The sequence below is a fragment of the Sturnira hondurensis genome, unplaced genomic scaffold (assembly GCF_014824575.4).
Source record: "Sturnira hondurensis isolate 20B ecotype Veracruz unplaced genomic scaffold, ASM1482457v3 Scaffold0011378, whole genome shotgun sequence".
Classification (NCBI taxonomy): Eukaryota; Metazoa; Chordata; class Mammalia; order Chiroptera; family Phyllostomidae; genus Sturnira; species Sturnira hondurensis.
In genome coordinates, this window is record NW_028084009.1 from 1494511 (window position 1) to 1511580 (window position 17070).

A 17070-nucleotide genomic window follows, 5' to 3' on the forward strand; every position below is an offset into this window, starting at 1 on the left:
TGCACTTGCCGGGCTGTGCTCAGCCTTGGGCAGGAGCCGGGTCAGCGGCCGAGCCTTCTGGCTTCCCTCTGACCTCCAGTGTGTTTCCGACCCATGGGCAGCAGCTGCCTGCAGTGGAAACCTCCCCTGAGGGGCAGACTCTGCTCGACCAGGGAGACCCCCACAGGAACGCTGGGAGGGGCTGGGCACTGAGCCCCCGAGGGACACTGGGCAAATCACACCAACACCCAGAGCTTTGGTTTCTGTATCGCTGTCGGCTCAGAGCACATGTTACAAATTGGTGTTGGCTCATGTTCTAACAGCAGCTGGTGGGCACGGGTTGCCTCATGCAGAGTTGAGATGGATTCTGAGGCCGTGTTTTGCTCACTAGGGAAGGGGGCTCTGACTGACAGGCAATGCCTGCCATGCACTGAACGCTGGGCAAGAACCGTGTGTTTGGTGCCATATACCGGCCACCCCAGCCTGGAAGCTCTGTAAGGTCCCTCAAGGTTTGAAATGGCTCAGATCCTTAAGAGCTCATCGTATCACACAAAGTTTAAGAAGAGGTCTCTGTCAATTTGAGCTTTTCTCTAATAGCACCCCAGATTTCTCACAGTCAGTGATCTATTCTTACTCTTCAGCACAGAGCATAGAGGCCCACTCGGGCCACCGGATCAGACTGCTGCCGTGACAAGCTCAGCCCAGAAAAACTTCTTCAGGCTTGGTTGCTGAAAATCAGCCCTAAGACCCCCCCCCCACACTTCCAGCCACCCTGCTGGATCCAGCCATACCTGAAGCTCAACCTAATTCTGCACTTCTAAGTTCTGGGAGTCAGTGCATTGTCTTTCTTGTTAAGCCAGGATGAGTCAGAGTCTCATCACTGGTCACTCAAAGAGGGCTGTTATGCACAGATTGGCTTTTTTCCCTAGTCAGGCCCAGAATGGGCACCAAAGAGGGTTGTCTAATACGGCAATGAGAACATCTGGGGCTTTCTTTTCTTTTCTTTTCTTTTTTCTTTTTTCGACCCAGCCAAGTCAAGAGGCCTAGAACGCAGATGAAAAACACTAATTTCTCTAACGGTAGAAGCCTGGGAGACCCCTTCTGAGGGCCTCTGCTTCGGATGAGTAGAGCTGAAAAGGGGGCACATTGTCTGGAACTTCCTTCTCTTCCCCCCAAAGTTTGCAGGATGCTCCTTCCTTAGCTTCCTGGGGCACTGAATCTAGCTTGGTTCAAGTTGTTTAAAAACATTGACATAAATCATAAATACCCGTGAGAGGGACCATTAACCACCAACCAGCCAAGTTAAGACCCCTGCACCCCCATCTCCTGCAGTTACACGGACCAGAACCTCCACTCACCCCCAGAGGGACCTACCCTGCCCAGTCTTAGAGTGTTTCAAAATCGGGGCTCTGCTCTACGTTCTGAGCACAGCCTCTCCCAAGCTCAGCTTACCAGCCTGGCTCCTTCACAGTGAGGGGCCGTGACATGGAACTGACGGAGCTGGGCATGTCTGGCTTTCGGCTTCTGACATTTTTTCCAGGACAAATTCTTCTCTGCCCCTTCCCTCTCCTCCCAATCTGGGAATGTGAAAGGCACAGCCACCGCGGGAGAACAGGGAAGGCTGTGGAGTCTGATAGACCTGGGGACGAATTCTAGCCTGACTCACTCCAGCTGTGTCATCATAGACAAGTTGTTAACCTACTGAGCCTCGGTTTTCCTCTCCATAAAATGGGGATGATAAGACTACCCGCTCTTAGGGCCGATGCTGAGTATTTGCTTGTACAATGGCTGACCTAGTAAGTGGGAGTTATAGTAGTAACAGTCATGTCATTCTTGTTTTGATCACCATGGCGGGAAGGAAGAAGGATGGAGGAGAGAGAGAAGGGTGTTTGGGACAACCTCAGAACTTCTGTGCCTTTCTACCGTGAGGGCGGGCAGTCATGACCTCTCCAGCCGCCCTAGTTCGGGACTCGCCCTTTTCAGCACGCCGGGTCAGCCCCTGGGGAACGGTCTCCTTCATCCTTCATCCGATCTCTTTCTTCCCCACGAGGGGAAACGAAGGCTGAGCCTCTGGCCTAGATCCCAGAGCCTGTTGGCAGGTCCTGAGCTATGGCAGCAACTCTAACCACTGGGTCTCTGGGACTTTGTCACAGTGGCCTGACTCAGATGCAACGATCATCACACACCCTCATTGCTCTTTCTGTCCCCTGTCGGCACCGTGGGTACAGCCATGACCGATTAAGCATGTGACCGTGTCTGCAACAGGTAATAGTCTGGAAACTAGCTCTGTGCTGTCCTCTTTGCCTTTCTGGGTGAACAGCCCTCCCCTCTTGGCCCCTGGACACCCACCTGCCAGGGAAATCTAGGTATGTACAGGGGACCACAGAGCAGCACTGTGGCCATGTTCAGGTCCTGGTGATCAAAACAAATCTTCCCATGAGACAGGAGATGAAAAGCCACCACGGTGAGAGAGCATTTTTAAAAAGTCCATTAGCTCCCGATTAACCGAGGAAAGGCACGTATGTCCCCAAACCGGTAAGAGAATAGACAGCTCTTCCCTTCTGAACTCGCACAGCAGCGCACATGGGGACAAAAGGACACCCCCTCCATCCCTCCTGGCTTCAGCCTGGAAAGGATGGAAGCACGGAGAAGGGTAGTGGAGAAAAGCATGCACACGGGGCTATCTGGTTCAAATCCCTGCCCCGCCACTTACTGGCTGTGTCACCATGAGCAAGTCGCTTTGCCTCTCTGTGCCTCACCCTCCCCATCTGCACATCAGGACCGAGAGGAGCCCCTTCCAGAGCCGCTGTGTGGATTAAATGAGTTAGTGTGTGAGGTGCTTAGAATGGGCTTGGGTGGATAATGGATAATAGGCGTTCTGTGTATGTGCTATTTCTACATCTCCGTGGTTTTTATATAAGCTGAGTATACAAGGCAGGGCTTTGCACTGCCCCTCTGGGGGCTTGTGAGGGAAGCTGCGTGTGTCGAGTGTCATGTGTCGAGATCCGAGGCCACCAGTTCGGGGTGGGGGCCCTGGGCATGCAGCAGGTTAAAAGGAAGGGAGCTTTGATGTTCCGCCTTCCCTGGCTACACAAGGTCCCCCCATTGGCCAGGATGGGGCTCCAGAAGTGCCTGCTTAAGTGGGGACACATAGCTAGGGCGAGGGGCACCGTGACTGTGGCAGGGGCAGGTGGTGGCGGCCGGGGGCAGGGGCCAGAAGCAGCAGAGAGGAGGGGAGTCTGAGCCAGGGTGGAAACAGTGGAGCCAGGCAGGGCTCCAGGCCCCAAGCTCCTCCAGCTGCCAGCTGCAGCCAGAAAGACGAGTGCGACCGGGCAACAGACCTGGCTGTGGACCTGGCTAGTCCCCGGACTGGGGCGTCTCATTGTCAGCATACCTTGGGCACACAGGCCCGATGATGCCATCGTCGGGAGAGGCTGAGGCGGCACAGGAGTGGACCTGAGCTGAGCATTACCTAAAGGCCCAAAGTACTGGGTCCAATCAAACTGACCGGATTACACTTCACCTGGTGTTTTTCCGTGTTGCTCTCGCACTGGGGTTTGTGAGAAAGCTCAGATTGGTGTCAGGAGCTAAAGAAAAGACATCTCTCTGCACCTACGCAGGTGACAGTGCCTGTCCATGGGCCCCATGTCAGTCACTGGGGCTGGGGGGTGCTCCCGGGGGCGGGACCCACACCGTGCATCCAGCACCGTGTCGGAAACGTGGTCCATGTTCAGTGAACATCCATGGGAGAGGCAAACGCACATTTCAGTTTTGACTCTGATCCATGGGCCTAGGGAGGGAGAATTCTTTTCTCCCAGTCCTCAGGGGCATGGCTTTGGGGTCAGGCCCAGCCTGGTTCAAACCCTGGCCTAGCCCTTGGGTGGGCAGCCTCCCGGTGGTCACATTCTCTTAGGTGTGAGTGGACCTAGTGACTTAGTTCTCATCAATGGAATGTGACAAAGTGATGGGATGTCACCTCCAAGATCAGGTTGTAAAAGACAGTGACGTGCCCTGGCTGGGTTGTTCAGTTGCTTGGAGTGTCAGCCTGAACGGCAGACGGCTGTCGGTGCAAATCCTGGTCAAAGTGCGTATGGGAGGCAACCAATCGATGTTTCTCTCTGTCATCAATGCTTGTCTCTCCCCCTCTCTCTAAAATTCATTAAAACACATATCCTCTGGTGAGGATTAACAAAGGGCCGTGAGTCAGCTCTCTACACACACACACACACACACACACACACACACCTTCCTGGCCTGCTCACTCCGACAAAGCAGGCTGCCGTGCTGGGGAGGCCCACGAGGCTGGGAACTGAGGCCCCCAGGCCACGGGCAGCAACTCCTGCCCACATCATGGAGCAAACCTGGAAACGGATCCTGCTCCAGCTGGACCCTGGGATGGCCAAAGCCCTTCTGACAGCTTGGCTGTGGCCTGTGGGAGACCCCTCAGCAGGGGACCCACCCAAGCCACACCCAGGTCCCTGGCCTAGACACTTGTGCTCGTAATACTGTTTCCAGCTGCTCAGTTTTGGGGTCCTGTGCGAGGCAGCGGCAGACCACACAGGCAGCTCTGCATCCACGGACCAGTGACCTAGCACTTAGGTGTGTGTCCTCATCTAAAAGGGGCACAATAAGCACACCCTTCCACCTCAGAGGTGCATTGCAAGGACCGACGAAATGAGTGAATGAACGAATGAATGGATGGATGAATGGATGGGACCCCTGGTTGGAGAAGGGAGGCGATCACAGGTTCAGGAAGGAAAACCCACACGGCAGGTTGGGATGAAGCTGTGAAGAGCTCTCACCAAGCAGCCGGCGCACAGGCCAAGAGCCCGTGTGTCCCCCCCTCAGCTGGGTCCCTCACCAGGGGGGAGCCCTGCCCCCTTCTCACCACATTAGGCAGCTCCTCCTGGGGCTCCCAAGGACCAGGGCTCAGAGCTGCCAGGATGCTCAGCATCTTTGCCACCCCCACACTGGGTTCTGCTGTCCCTTCTTCGTAGATTATGCTCCCCAGGGGGCTGCTGTGGCCCCAAAGCTGGCCAGGCTTGGCGCCACAAGGACAAACAAGCCGAGAGCCACAGCATCTGATAGCCCCAGAAACTGACCCTGTGGGACTGCGACTGCCAGCTGGCATGAGTGCCACGACCTGGCCACAGCCCCTGGGCCGTCAGTCCTGCGGGTGACACCGACAAAGGGGAGGGGCCAGGCTTCAGGCCTCACATGGTAACAGATGCCTGACTCCGAGTCGGGAGAATAACCTGAGACTTGGGCTTGGGCATATACATCACAGGACCTGGCGGCCCCAGCAAGCACGCCGCCCAGCCCTCCCTGCCCAGGTCTGTGTGCACCCCAGTTGGACCCGCCATGCCGAACCCGGCTTGACTGCCTGTAGAGGTGCACATCCTTGCGTCACTCCTGAGTTGGGGATGCGAATCAGACCCTCGATGCCCACAGGCATGGAGACTGCTGGGCAGCCATGGGCAGCTCACCTACAGCAGGTCGAGGCCTGGGGGTAACTTCAGCGCCCCCTCGAGTCCCCCCCCCATCCCAGCTGATCCCACAGCCTCTCAGATGCTGGGCAGCTGGGCCACCCAAGCTAGGTGACAACCAACATCAGTGCTGGCCTCCCAATTGCCCTGAGGGGCAAGTGCTAGAAGCAGGCTCCTGCCCAGGGTGCACCGGGTGAGTTAGGAGCCTGGGCCCTGACTCAGAGCCAAGGGTTTCTCTCTCGTCTCAGCTCCCGCCCCTCCTGTGCACCACCAGCAGCACCCCCTCACCACCATGACAACAATGGCCAGCTGCCTTGAAACTCTCTCTGTTGCCATTAGCTCAGGGGCCCCCAGGAACCCCCGCCCTGCAGGTAGGTTATGCTATAATCCCTATTTGAAACAGGGCTGGCCCAGGGCCCCCTGGTCCATGGAGGAGGCAGGATTCGAACCCAGGCAGTCTAGCCTTGAGGCCGTGCTCTCTGCCCTGNAGGGTTTCTCTCTCGTCTCAGCTCCCGCCCCTCCTGTGCACCACCAGCAGCACCCCCTCACCACCATGACAACAATGGCCAGCTGCCTTGAAACTCACTCTGTGCCATTAGCTCAGGGGCCCCCAGGAACCCCCGCCCTGCAGGTAGGTTATGCTATAATCCCTATTTGAAACAGGGCTGGCCCAGGGCCCCCTGGTCCGTGGAGGAGGCAGGATTCGAACCCAGGCAGTCTAGCCTTGAGGCCGTGCTCTCTGCCCTGTGCCTGGCTCCTACACACCAGCCGGCACCCCCACCCCCCTCCCCAGCAAAGCCCTGCAGGCTGGCTTTGTCCTCTGGGGACTCCTGTTCTCCCCAGAGGTCTCCAACCCACTCGCTGGCTGGGGGCAGGCTCCCGGCTCGCCCTGCTGACACAGCGACTATTTCTTGGCCCCGAAGCCGCAGTTGTTGGAAATTATAATCCTTCCTTCCTGACTGTGAGCTCAGGGCTCCGAGAGGCTCCAAATGCACACGTCCCTCATTAGCCAAAGCAAGTTCTTTCCACGGCCGCGACCCAGGCGCGTTAAAAAGTAAACTGCCGTATATCACGTGGCGGCAACTCATTTGTCTCTGTCAGGCCCTGCTCTGGCCCCACCAGGCCCCTCCCCGCTTGCTGTCCTGCCGGGATGGTCTGGGCCGGGTCTGGCCCGAGAAGTTTGGGCCTGCAGACCTGACACAGTGAAGCACGTTGTGAGCGTTTAATAGCATCGTCTCCATGTCAAATAAATCACACCTTAATGGACCCTTTTTCAATTTGTAGCCCCAAGTCAAGACTCCTAAAATGTTACCAGCTGCCAGGGATGAATTGTGTGCCTCTGGCACACTCTTCCACACTCGGGGGTCACACGGCTTCCTACCCGCGGGAGAGCCAGGCACCAGGGATCTGAGGCAGAACTCAGCTCCGTGCTTGCCCCTCAACAGACGTTCCTCCCCCCACCCTTTATATAGCCTCTTTGGGGAGGCAGGGTGTCTACAGAGAGGTGTGGGCCGGGAGAAGCCTGTCTCGGACAGCTGGGATTCTGGGACAGAAAGTATGGTGACATCACACTCTTGGGACACGGCTGCAGGGTCTTGAAACCTTACCAGCATTGGAGTCAGAAAGAAAGGGTCCGAACCCCAGATTGGCTGTGCACCAGCTGTGTGACCTCGGGCAAGTCAGTCCACTTCTCTGGGCCTCAAACAAGTGATCACAGAACCCACTTCACAGGTGGTGGAGAGGGCCAAATAGGAGAACAAAAGAAAGGAGCCAGGAANCGGGAGAAGCCTGTCTCGGACAGCTGGGATTCTGGGACAGAAAGTATGGTGACATCACACTCTTGGGACACGGTTGCAGGGTCTTGAAACCTTACCAGCATTGGAGTCAGAAAGAAAGGGTCCAAACCCCAGATTGGCTGTGCACCAGCTGTGTGACCTCGGGCAAGTCAGTCCACTTCTCTGGGCCTCAAACAAGTGATCACAGAACCCACTTCACAGGTGGTGGAGAGGGCCAAATAGGAGAACAAAAGAAAGGAGCCAGGAATGTGCTGCAGGGGGTCCCCGAGGTCAGAGACGGGTAAGCAGCAGCTGACACTTATTAGGTGGTGTCGTGAATTGAACCGTGTCCCCCGAATAGGCGTGTCTCCCCAGAGTCTTTGAATGTGACTCTCGTTGCATACGGAGCCTTCACACATGGAATTAGTGAGATGAGGCCATGCTGGATGAGGGTAGCCCTAAATCCAATGACTGGCGCCCCCGTCGGAGGAGGGGAGGGTACACAGAAGGCCTGTGAAGGCAGGGAATATCTGCTCGTTCATTCGCTCTCTCGTCTGGGGCAACTGTAGGAGCGGGCTGGGCGGGGACCGATGCCAGCATCGACGGTGCAGGGAGCCCCCAGCCCGTTCGATGCACTTCAACAAGTCTAGTTCATCCCCAGATTTACCCTGTTTGGTTTTGCTTTTGTTTTTTGTTTTTTGCAATCGCTGCTGCTAAGCAGTAGAATGGGGCGAGGGGCGGAGGGGGTGGGGTGGGGAGAAGCAGCAAGACACAGGAAACACCACGCTTAAAGCGCAACCCAACAGCCAAGATCCCCAACCCGGGTCAGGAGTGTTTTTCCAGCAGGAAACCAGAACAGTTCATCTGAGTTCCTTCACCTTTTGTCCAAAGATGCAAAAATGTCAGAAATGTGCAAGGGCTTCGGTCACTGAGGGATCCTGGATCTTGGCCCCGCAGTCCACTTCCTGCACAGGCCAAGGGGTCAGGGTGAAGACCACTGCCCGGAGAGTCGGGACAGCGGGTCAGCGCCCGCGGCTGGGCAGCAGCCTCGCCATGGGCTGCGAGGCGAGGCCGCCCTCTCTGGGCTCCCGTTTCCTTCACAATAAACCGGGGGCCACAATGCCCAGTCCATCACTTCACAGACATAAGCTGGAGCGGGTGACAGCCGCAGGTCGCCCTGGGCTGTTCTTCTCTGTCCTCACTAAGGGTTAGCAACGCGAGGCTTGAGCCTCTGTGGGCGCCTCCCCCAGACCCCGTGTCACGACACGTGCACTTGGACTGTGGGTAAATCTGTTGGTGTTCGCACAGCACCGACCGCCCACTGGACACCACACCGGCTTCTGGGAGGTTATTTACAGCCGTTAACGCTGATGCTGAGCAGTATCCGTGGGAGCCACCGTTTACGGAGGCTTTGCTACATCCAAAGAGCGCTGTGCGCGCTTTGCCTCGTTGAATTCTCACAACAAACCTGCACGAGGCATATTGTTAGAACCCCCGTTTTCCAGAGGAAGTGCAGTTCGGAGGGAGGGCTTGCTCGGGGCCCCACGGTTAGGTTGCACTCCCTTCAAACTCGGCTTCCAAAACAGATGCCACTGCCCACGAGCACCCCCAGCCCCATGGGCAGCTTTGGGGAGACCCGGATCCTCCTATAAATGTGGTGTTCCTCACACGAGCTTGTATTTCTAGTTACCGGCGCAGGGTCAAACAAGTCATATGTGGAACGCTACTGAGACTTCATAAAACCTTCCCGAGCAATTGTTACCATCATTATTTTCCTGTTCACACAGGTGAGGATGTGGAGGCCCGGGGGGTGACAGGGGTGGTGGCCCTAATGAGCCAGGACCAAAACCCAGCCTTCCCGACTCCACATCTAAGGTTTTGCCCCCACCCTCTCAAAATGGGACTGGATGCCTGGGTGTTAAGTCCATTCAGAGATCGTCAAGGGTGTTGGGGGGGGATCCTAGGGAGCTTCCTGGAGGAGGAGGATCACAAAGCATGGACACAACCTGGGAGGCACAGATTTCCTCTTTTCAGATCACCTCTGGGCATTTGCCAGGAACCTGAAGGTGAAGGGCCCCTGCCCCAACCTTCTGAAACTTATCCCCTGGCACCTCACTCCCCCCGGGGACTTGGGAGGAATCTGCACAGCCTCCTGCCCCGCCCTGCCGCACAGGTTCGTTTGCATGCCAGGCCGGGGCTGGCCCTTCGCCCTATGCACCTGTCTTCCCTCCGCAGGCTACAGGAAGGAAGGTCCAGTGCCAGGGCCATCACGGGGCTCGCATACCTTTGGGGAGGGCTGGGTACCCAAAGCCACGGGTCATTCAATGCAGCATTATTTGCGACCACAAAAGACGGGAACCGATCTCACGTCCATCAACAGGAGCCTGGATGAAGAGGCCCTGGCACAGCCGTGTACGACTCAAGTGTCAGCCGAGGAAGGGTGGGAGGGTTGAGACTGGACACCAAGCTGATGTTTGGGAAGAACTTTACACGTGGGCAGGTCAGGGGATGGGACCATGATCATCACTTAAAAATGACGAAACTGAGGCGTGGAGAGGTCAAGTCCCTGGTGCCACCAGGTCGATGGCTGACAACAGTGCAGCTGGGATTTGGGGCAGATAATGGCCCTCAGAGCCACGCTTGGGGCCACTCTGCCACACGGCCTCCCAGCCTCTCTGTCGTGCCGATCTCCCTCAACCAGGAGCCCCCCAGAATCTGGGAAAGAAGAGAAACACGCAGCCAACCTTTCGCACTCCTCACCTTGCGCTGTGTATGTGTGTGGGAGGGGGAGCAGGTGTCACTAGAAGAGGCCTGTGTGAAACCGATTGCGATAACTCAGACGCCGTGGTAGCCAACTTCTCTCTCCAGTCAGTTACGGCCAGCGGGGCCCACTGATTATTTTTATAGCCTTTCCTGGAGTCATGACAAGGAAAACGAAGTGATCCGCAGGACCCCTTTCATCACTAACAGCCGGGATTCGTGGTTGGGGGTGGAGGAAGGAAAGAAAAATCGGTTTTCTCCCCACTTTGCGCTCACCAACAGAACTCGAGGCCGGGTGGCCAGCGTGCGCCGGTGTCGAGGAAAGCTGTTCTCAAGCACAACTAATTGGCAACAGAAATGGAATTCCCCACCCCCCACCCTGCCAAAAAAAAAAAAAGGCACAAACACGCTTGATCCCTGGGAATTACCCTTCAGAATAGGTATTCCAGATGGGCGGTGTGCAGCTACCCATGTGCGGCTGACAGCCTTGCCCAGACAAGGCCAAAGGTGGCCCCCGCCGGTCACCATTCAACCAGGTCGGCCTCCTTTGCACTGACATGGTCACAAAGGTCAAGCAGACAGACCAGCCCAGCCTGGAGTGGGCATGGCTATCCTGTCACCTGGCATCACCTCCCTCCGCTAGGAGCAGCAGTTGGCGCTGGGGTCCCCAGATAGCGGTTGGGGTGGAATTGACTGCCCCCTCCTGCCCCCCAGCTCCCATCACAGCCGCAGCAGGCTTAGGAGCGTCCTTTGGGGCTATTTCAGGAGCCGGCACAGAACCCCCCCCCCGAAATAACAAACATGAGAGAAAAACACTAAATGAGGCTTCTGGACGGGAGAGCTCTGGCATTTCAGAGGTGCCGAGAGGGGGGCACGCACAAAACTCAAGACAGCAGCGCCTGCCGGGGGAGGGAGGGCAGAAGTGGGCACAAATAATGGTCGGAGCGCTAGTTCTCGGTGGGTGGTGGGTGCACAGGTGTTTTTTATTTCCTAAGTGATGTAGTGAGACTTGGATGGGAGCGGAAGGGGCCATCAGGCACCTCTCAGTGTCTGATGACAAGGCGATGATGAACTCAACCCTACCTGGGGTCCGTTTTGCAGATGTCGAGGGAAGCTCTCTAGAACTCAAGTGGGGACCAGGGACCTGTGGGGACCCCCCCACCCGGGTAAGTGAGAAAAGACCTAAGGCCGTGCCCTCTGTGGTTAACCAGGAACAAGCCTATTGGGCCCCTGGTGAGTGGGGGTGTCCAGTGGTGTGTTCGGAGGGAGCTGTCGTGCCCCCTCCCCAGGCTTCCACCCCACAGGATCTTCCCTCCCCTTTGTGGGTGAGTCAGGAAGGCAATGCTGGGCATGGTCCTCTGAGGAGGGCCCACCTGGGACAGAGGCCAAATGAAGGGACCCGGAACCTGGGCCCAGGCTGGTCTGACAGGTGCATCTGAAGGTGCACAGTGTGGCTGACTCTCACTGATATGCAAATGAGAGGCCACCTGGTGAGTCAGCACAGGCAGGTAAAACAGGCATCCGCCCGATGAACCAGGGTGCCAACCAGAGATGCCTGGTGGCTCACACAGGGTTCTTCCCAAAAGGCTGGCTGTCTTGTCACCCTTGGCGACATAGCAAAGCAATTATTTCCACAAGTATGTACTGAGTGCCTACTCTGGGTGATAAGCATTTATTGAGTGACTACTCTGGATTTCAGCACTGAATAAAACAGATGGGGAAAAGAAAGTCCCTGCCCTCAGGAAACTCACATTTTAGGGGACATTTAAGGAAAGGAAAATATATAGTTTGTTGGATGATAAATGGTAAGTGGTGGGGAGTGAGCCACGTGGAGATCTGGACAATGAGTGGTCCAGACAGAGGGGAGGGCAAGTGCAAAGGTCCTGAGGCAGGATTGTGCCTGGCAAAACTGAGGACAGCAAGTACAGGGTGGGTGGAGAATGAGAGAGGTGAGGTCCAGATCCTGTGGGACCTTGTGGCCACGGTGAGGACTTTGTCCTTGACTCTGGGTGAGGTGGGAGCCAGGACTGGGAAGCAGAGGAGGGACAGGGCCCAATTTCCTTTTAATTGGAAGGGGAGAGCAGACTGTCAGAGAGGCAAGACGAGAAGCAGAGACCTCAATGGAGAGGCAACGACGATGGTCCAGAGAAAGCTGCTGGCCACTTGGACCAGGCTGGTGCCTGGAAGGTGACGGCAAGCGATCAGCCTCCGGTTATGAGTGGAAGGGACAGCCAGTCCAATTTCTTTTCCCTGAACAGTAGAAGCAGCTGAGCTCCATGCCTGTGTTTGGGGGTCACGAAGGTTTGAGACCCGGCTAAAAAGTAGAGACGTGGTTATCCAAAGGGACTTCTTCCCACGACTTCCTGGGACTTCTGTCAACCAGCATCGGAAGGGACAGTTTAGGTCTCCGTGGACTAACAGGGAAAACACCCAGGGCACTTGGTTGAGTGAAAAAAGGAAGAAGCCGGCCCTGGCCGGGCAACGCAATCAGTTGGAGCATCATCTCCTGCCCCACAAGGTCGCGGGTTCAATCCCCAATCCGAGCACGTATGGCAGATCAATGTTTCTCTCTAACACTGATGTTTCTCTCTAAATATATGAGAGAATGAGAATGAGAATGAGAATTAAAGAAGAAGAAGGAGACGAAAGGAAGAGACAGAACAAAATGGAAAGGGATCTCATTTTTTAAAATTATGAATATGAACGAATGAATGGTCTGGAAAAATAGGTACACCTGGCTCTTGATTACCTGGAGTGAAGATTTGAACTCAGGATTGCCCTTGCTCCCATGCAAAATAAAATGACAATAAACCCTGTTTTTAGTTCTTTTTAAAGTTGCTGTGGCACAGCTCCCCGCTACCTGCAGTCGCAGCACACTCCTCTTAGCCAGAGTCCCTACCTGGGCCTCCTCCTTGGCCTGGACAGGAGGGGAGGAGGAACTTGGAAAGGAGAAGTATTTTCCTCTCGTGCTTGCTGGCTTGGGAGAGCTGGAAAGGGCCCACCTGGCGCCTAAAGTTCCTAAAAATAGAAATTTGTCTTAACTTTCCTATAGTTTTGGCTTCGTGGTTCCTTCCGCTTGTGCCAAGATGCCGTTTGCATTAGAAAACTGTTTGCCGTGCATGAAAACACAGGATGGCAGGGGCGAGACCTGAGACGGAGTGGAATGAGCGGGCAGCGGCCACGGACGGGCCGCCAGGATGCTGCTGCCCGTGCGGACGACACCTCCTACCCCATCCCCCCAACCCTGGCATCTAGTCCAGGGCCCAGGGCAGGGCAGTTGGGTTGTTGGCTTGTTTCAGCCGAGAGGAGGGAGCTGAGGGAAATGCCCCAGGCCGGCGTTTCAGTCCTTCTGGGTGAGGACTGAGGACAGTCCGTGAGAGGACTTCCGGGACCCTGGGCACAAGCATCTGTAAGTGCCATGGAGACAGCGGTGCACTGGGAAAGGGTCAACAACCAGAAAGTGTGTGTGTGTGTGTACAAATCTGTGCACATATGTGTGCACATGCGTGCACATACACATACACTCAGGCGTATTACAGATTGCATTGGTGTAAAGGACACAGTTTACAAATAAAAATAAAAGGTATGATGCTCTTTTTTGTAAACTTCGTAGCATCGATGGAATCACACGCAATGTTCTCATTAATTCCCCTTCCCCTCGACTCTTCCACCTGTGGTCCATATATCGTTCTGAGGGATACGCAGCTGTAGTTCTTCAGGAATGTGGGTTGATATATCATTTTACTTGAAGGGGTAAGGACAACCTGAAGAGCATGTTGCAACTTAACTTGTTTGTCAATGAAATGCGCAACTTCCTCAGTTTGGGGTGCTGTTCATAATGTAACAGCTGAACAGAGATTAGACGTTTATATTTAATCCCCATAGTTAACTTTTTCTCCCTCACGGTCTCGAATTTAGACAATAAGCAGAACAATACGCCCTGCGTTGTACTCGTGTGCCAATTCCTAAAGTGTAAATGTTTCCAAGGTGGCCAATATTGGGCTATCAGCTGCATATCACTAAAAGTGGAATTGGGAAGAGACGCACCATAGCACACCGTGACCTGGTATTTCTACCAGACAGCTACAGCAGAGATCGATGCCCTTCGGAGCACTGATAATGCGGATACGGTGACCGACCGTCCCAGTTTGCCCCGGGACTAAGGGGGCTTCTGGGATAAGTTAAACACCCTAGAGCTGAGACCACCACTCGGGTCTCGGCTTGAGCCCAAGGCAGGGCCGATCCCTAAAATGACAGGAGGTGTGAGTCAGTGCCGAGCTGCTGTGCAGTGGAATTTTCCAGGAGAGAAAACATGAGGCCACATCTGGGTGCCAGGACCCCCAGCTCTGCCCAGATGCCAGGCACCCGAGGGACTTCCCTCCTGCCGAGGGCCTGTGGCGCATTTCTTATCTCTTGGCTGCTGCCGGCCACAGCTGCAGGGACGTGTGTGCAAATAGCCCTTGATGATATTCATGTGTGAATCCCCCGGGAGAGGCGTGCGGAAAACACTGAATGTGTTTCACAATTCCGTTGCGTCCAGAGGAGCGCTGGGGGCCCAGGGTGATTTGAAACACATTTTTGAAACAGCAAAATAAAACTGGAACATGACCGAGTGGGGGCATGTGCCACTCTTTCTACCCGCAGCTCTCCCCAACCCCACCTAAAATTAAACCTCTTCTCTCATACCCAGGGGTTTCCTACACAGCGGAGGACACGGGCAGTCCACACCCGAGTCAGGAGCCCTTGCCCAGCCCAGGACGGTGCGCCGGCTCGCTGGGCTGATGCACAATCCAAGCAGCTGAAGGCTGCTCAGCCTGTCTCTTCTTCCTCTGTCAGAGCTCTCGGCCTCCCTCCTCCAGATAACGCTCCCTCCTCCTTCACCCCTGCCTCCTGGGACCATCACAGGCTCAAAGAACCCCAAGTGCAGACTCCTCGGGCTGGAGAGTTGAGCGAAAGTCAAGTCAGAAAAACCAAGGTCCGATTCTCATCTCCGCCCCCGACCAGCTGGGAGACCCTGGGGAAGTCACTTCACCTCTCTGAGACTCTGTTTGCTCCCTGGACAATGAGAAGAATAAGAACCAGAAGACCTACTCCAAGGGGGCCAGTGAGGGTCCCCCAGGCTGAAGTTTTACACTGCCCAGCCAGGCGGCTGGCACACAGCAGACACACAAGAAATAGCAGTCATAGCCAGAGCCCCTTAAAGATCGCCTCGTTCTACCACTCCAGTTTAGAGGTGAACAGAGGCCCAGAGAGAGAAAAGAACTTGCCCGAGGCCACACAGCAAGGTACTGCCATGCGGTCTCAGCTCCCACAGACGCCCCTCACTGGCTCCCACAGACGCCCCTCACTGGCTTTGGGAGCTCCAGGCTGGAGAGTGAGGACCCGCCACCCTCCTCACCCCTCACCTCCCTCTAGCGTCCAGTGCCCGCACCCGTGGCTCTGCACTCACCATCAGCAGGTCTGGATTTCTAGGACCCTGTCACGCAATCCTCCTCGAAGCAGCCTGGCTGTTCGCTGAAGCAAGCGCGGGCTTGCAGCCACCGCAGGACACGAGGAGATGAGCCAGGGCTGCGGAAAGCCGGTCCAGAGCGGCCACCCCAGCGATCGCCTCCCAGGAGCCCGCCGCCGCCCCTGCCGTCTCTGTGGTGTCTTGGGGGTGGCGCGCTGGGGACTCCGATAGTGCAGCTGGGCTCTTATCTGGCCTGTGTCAGGGTGCCCGCAGCCCGCCCGGGGCGCCCCCAGCGGGCCCCGCTTCCCCGGATGCTGCCTGCGGCTCTGGGCGCAGCCGATTGTCGGTGTCACTCTGAGCTCTGCCAGGGAGAATTCCACGCTGGCCCCCAGCAGGCGCGGCCCCCACCCCTTCACATCCCACCCCCCACTCCCATCTTGGCATGGGGACTGGGAAAAGGCAGCGAGTTTCAAGTCCGCACAGCGCTCGTGGTCCTGTCCCAAACGCTCCGCGATTAATCACGGAGCATCTGATTTCTGCTTTGCCTCAGAGGGGGGTGTGGGGGACGCTGAGAAGTTTCTGTTTACTCCGTCCTGCACAGAGCTGCGTGCTAATCACAAACAGACAGGGACGCAGCCTCCCCCCGCCCCCACCCGCCCTCCCCCGCCTTTCCTTCCTCTTCCTACCTTGCCACTTTCTCGTCGTCGTCGTCCTCCTCACGCTTTTTCCTGTCCCTCCTGCCTTCCCTCTTTGCCATCCGCCCCCTCCTCTGACCGGATCTGATCCTCCACACGGGCCTTCCTCTGGGCCTGGGTTCCCCCCAAACCCCATCGCCCCCTCTGCACCGCCCCCTTCTCCTGGGACGCAAAATGGCTTGGCCTTTTCCCTTTATATCTTTACAGTCAGTAGTCAGCTTCTTTTCCTGCTTTCCTCCCGTTTTTACAACCTAATTATTTCAGGGCCTGCCAACCCCCCCTGCCGAAACCCCTGTTATGTTTGCGTGTGTGAGACCCCTAGAAACTTAGTGTCTCTGAGTCAAGGCTGTGAGGACCCAGGCTGCTCTTGTCTCCTGGGTGCATCTTGCTTTTGGATCCTGCTCAGGGATGCACCCAGGCACAAAGTCCCCATGGACGGGGAGGCCCGGCCCCGTGGTGCCTCCCTGCCTGCAACACCTGGAGACAAACTTCCCCCTGCGTCTCCTCGGCTGCCTTCTCTCCGCAGTCACTGCAGACGCCAGGGCCAGACGGGCCCCAAAGAACCGAAACTGAGACCTACCCCCACCACGGCCGCCACCACCACACACACACCCTCTAAAGGGTGATTTGGCAAGAGCTTTGAAAACCGAAAGTGGGCAATAGGCTGGCACCCCAAACATCACTGATGTGTGGGCATCGGGAGGCATACACAGAGAGGTGTGCTAGGAAAAAAATGGCTTATCGTAGGAAACAATTAGACATCAATATCCTTCAAGTAATGACTCGTCAAATAGAATGTAGAAGAACTGTATGATGGTTTGCCAGGCAGCAATTTGAAAAGAGAGCTTGCCCTGGCCTCTGTGGCTCTCTTGGTTGGAGCATACGTCGGCCCAGACACTGAAAGGTCATGGGTTTGATTCCCGGTC

At 56.1% G+C, this 17070-nt stretch overlaps 1 protein-coding gene across 3 annotated transcripts in view; it reads right to left on the bottom strand.

Moving 5' to 3' along the window:
- RIPOR3 (RIPOR family member 3) overlaps positions 1 to 16004 on the bottom strand; it is a 60878-nt gene extending 44874 nt beyond the window's left edge. For 2 of the 3 annotated variants that reach the window (XM_037059892.1, XM_037059891.1), the window contains exon 1: positions 15450 to 16002. Coding sequence is in view for 1 of the 3 variants with exons in the window: in XM_037059891.1 (XP_036915786.1) it covers positions 15450 to 15452 (3 nt within the window). In the remaining 2 variants the exon portion in view is untranslated. Of the gene's footprint in view, positions 1 to 15449 lie in introns of all 3 variants that reach the window. The other variant, XR_005068501.1, reaches the window with a different exon arrangement.
- Positions 16005 to 17070: the final 1066 nt, after the last annotated feature.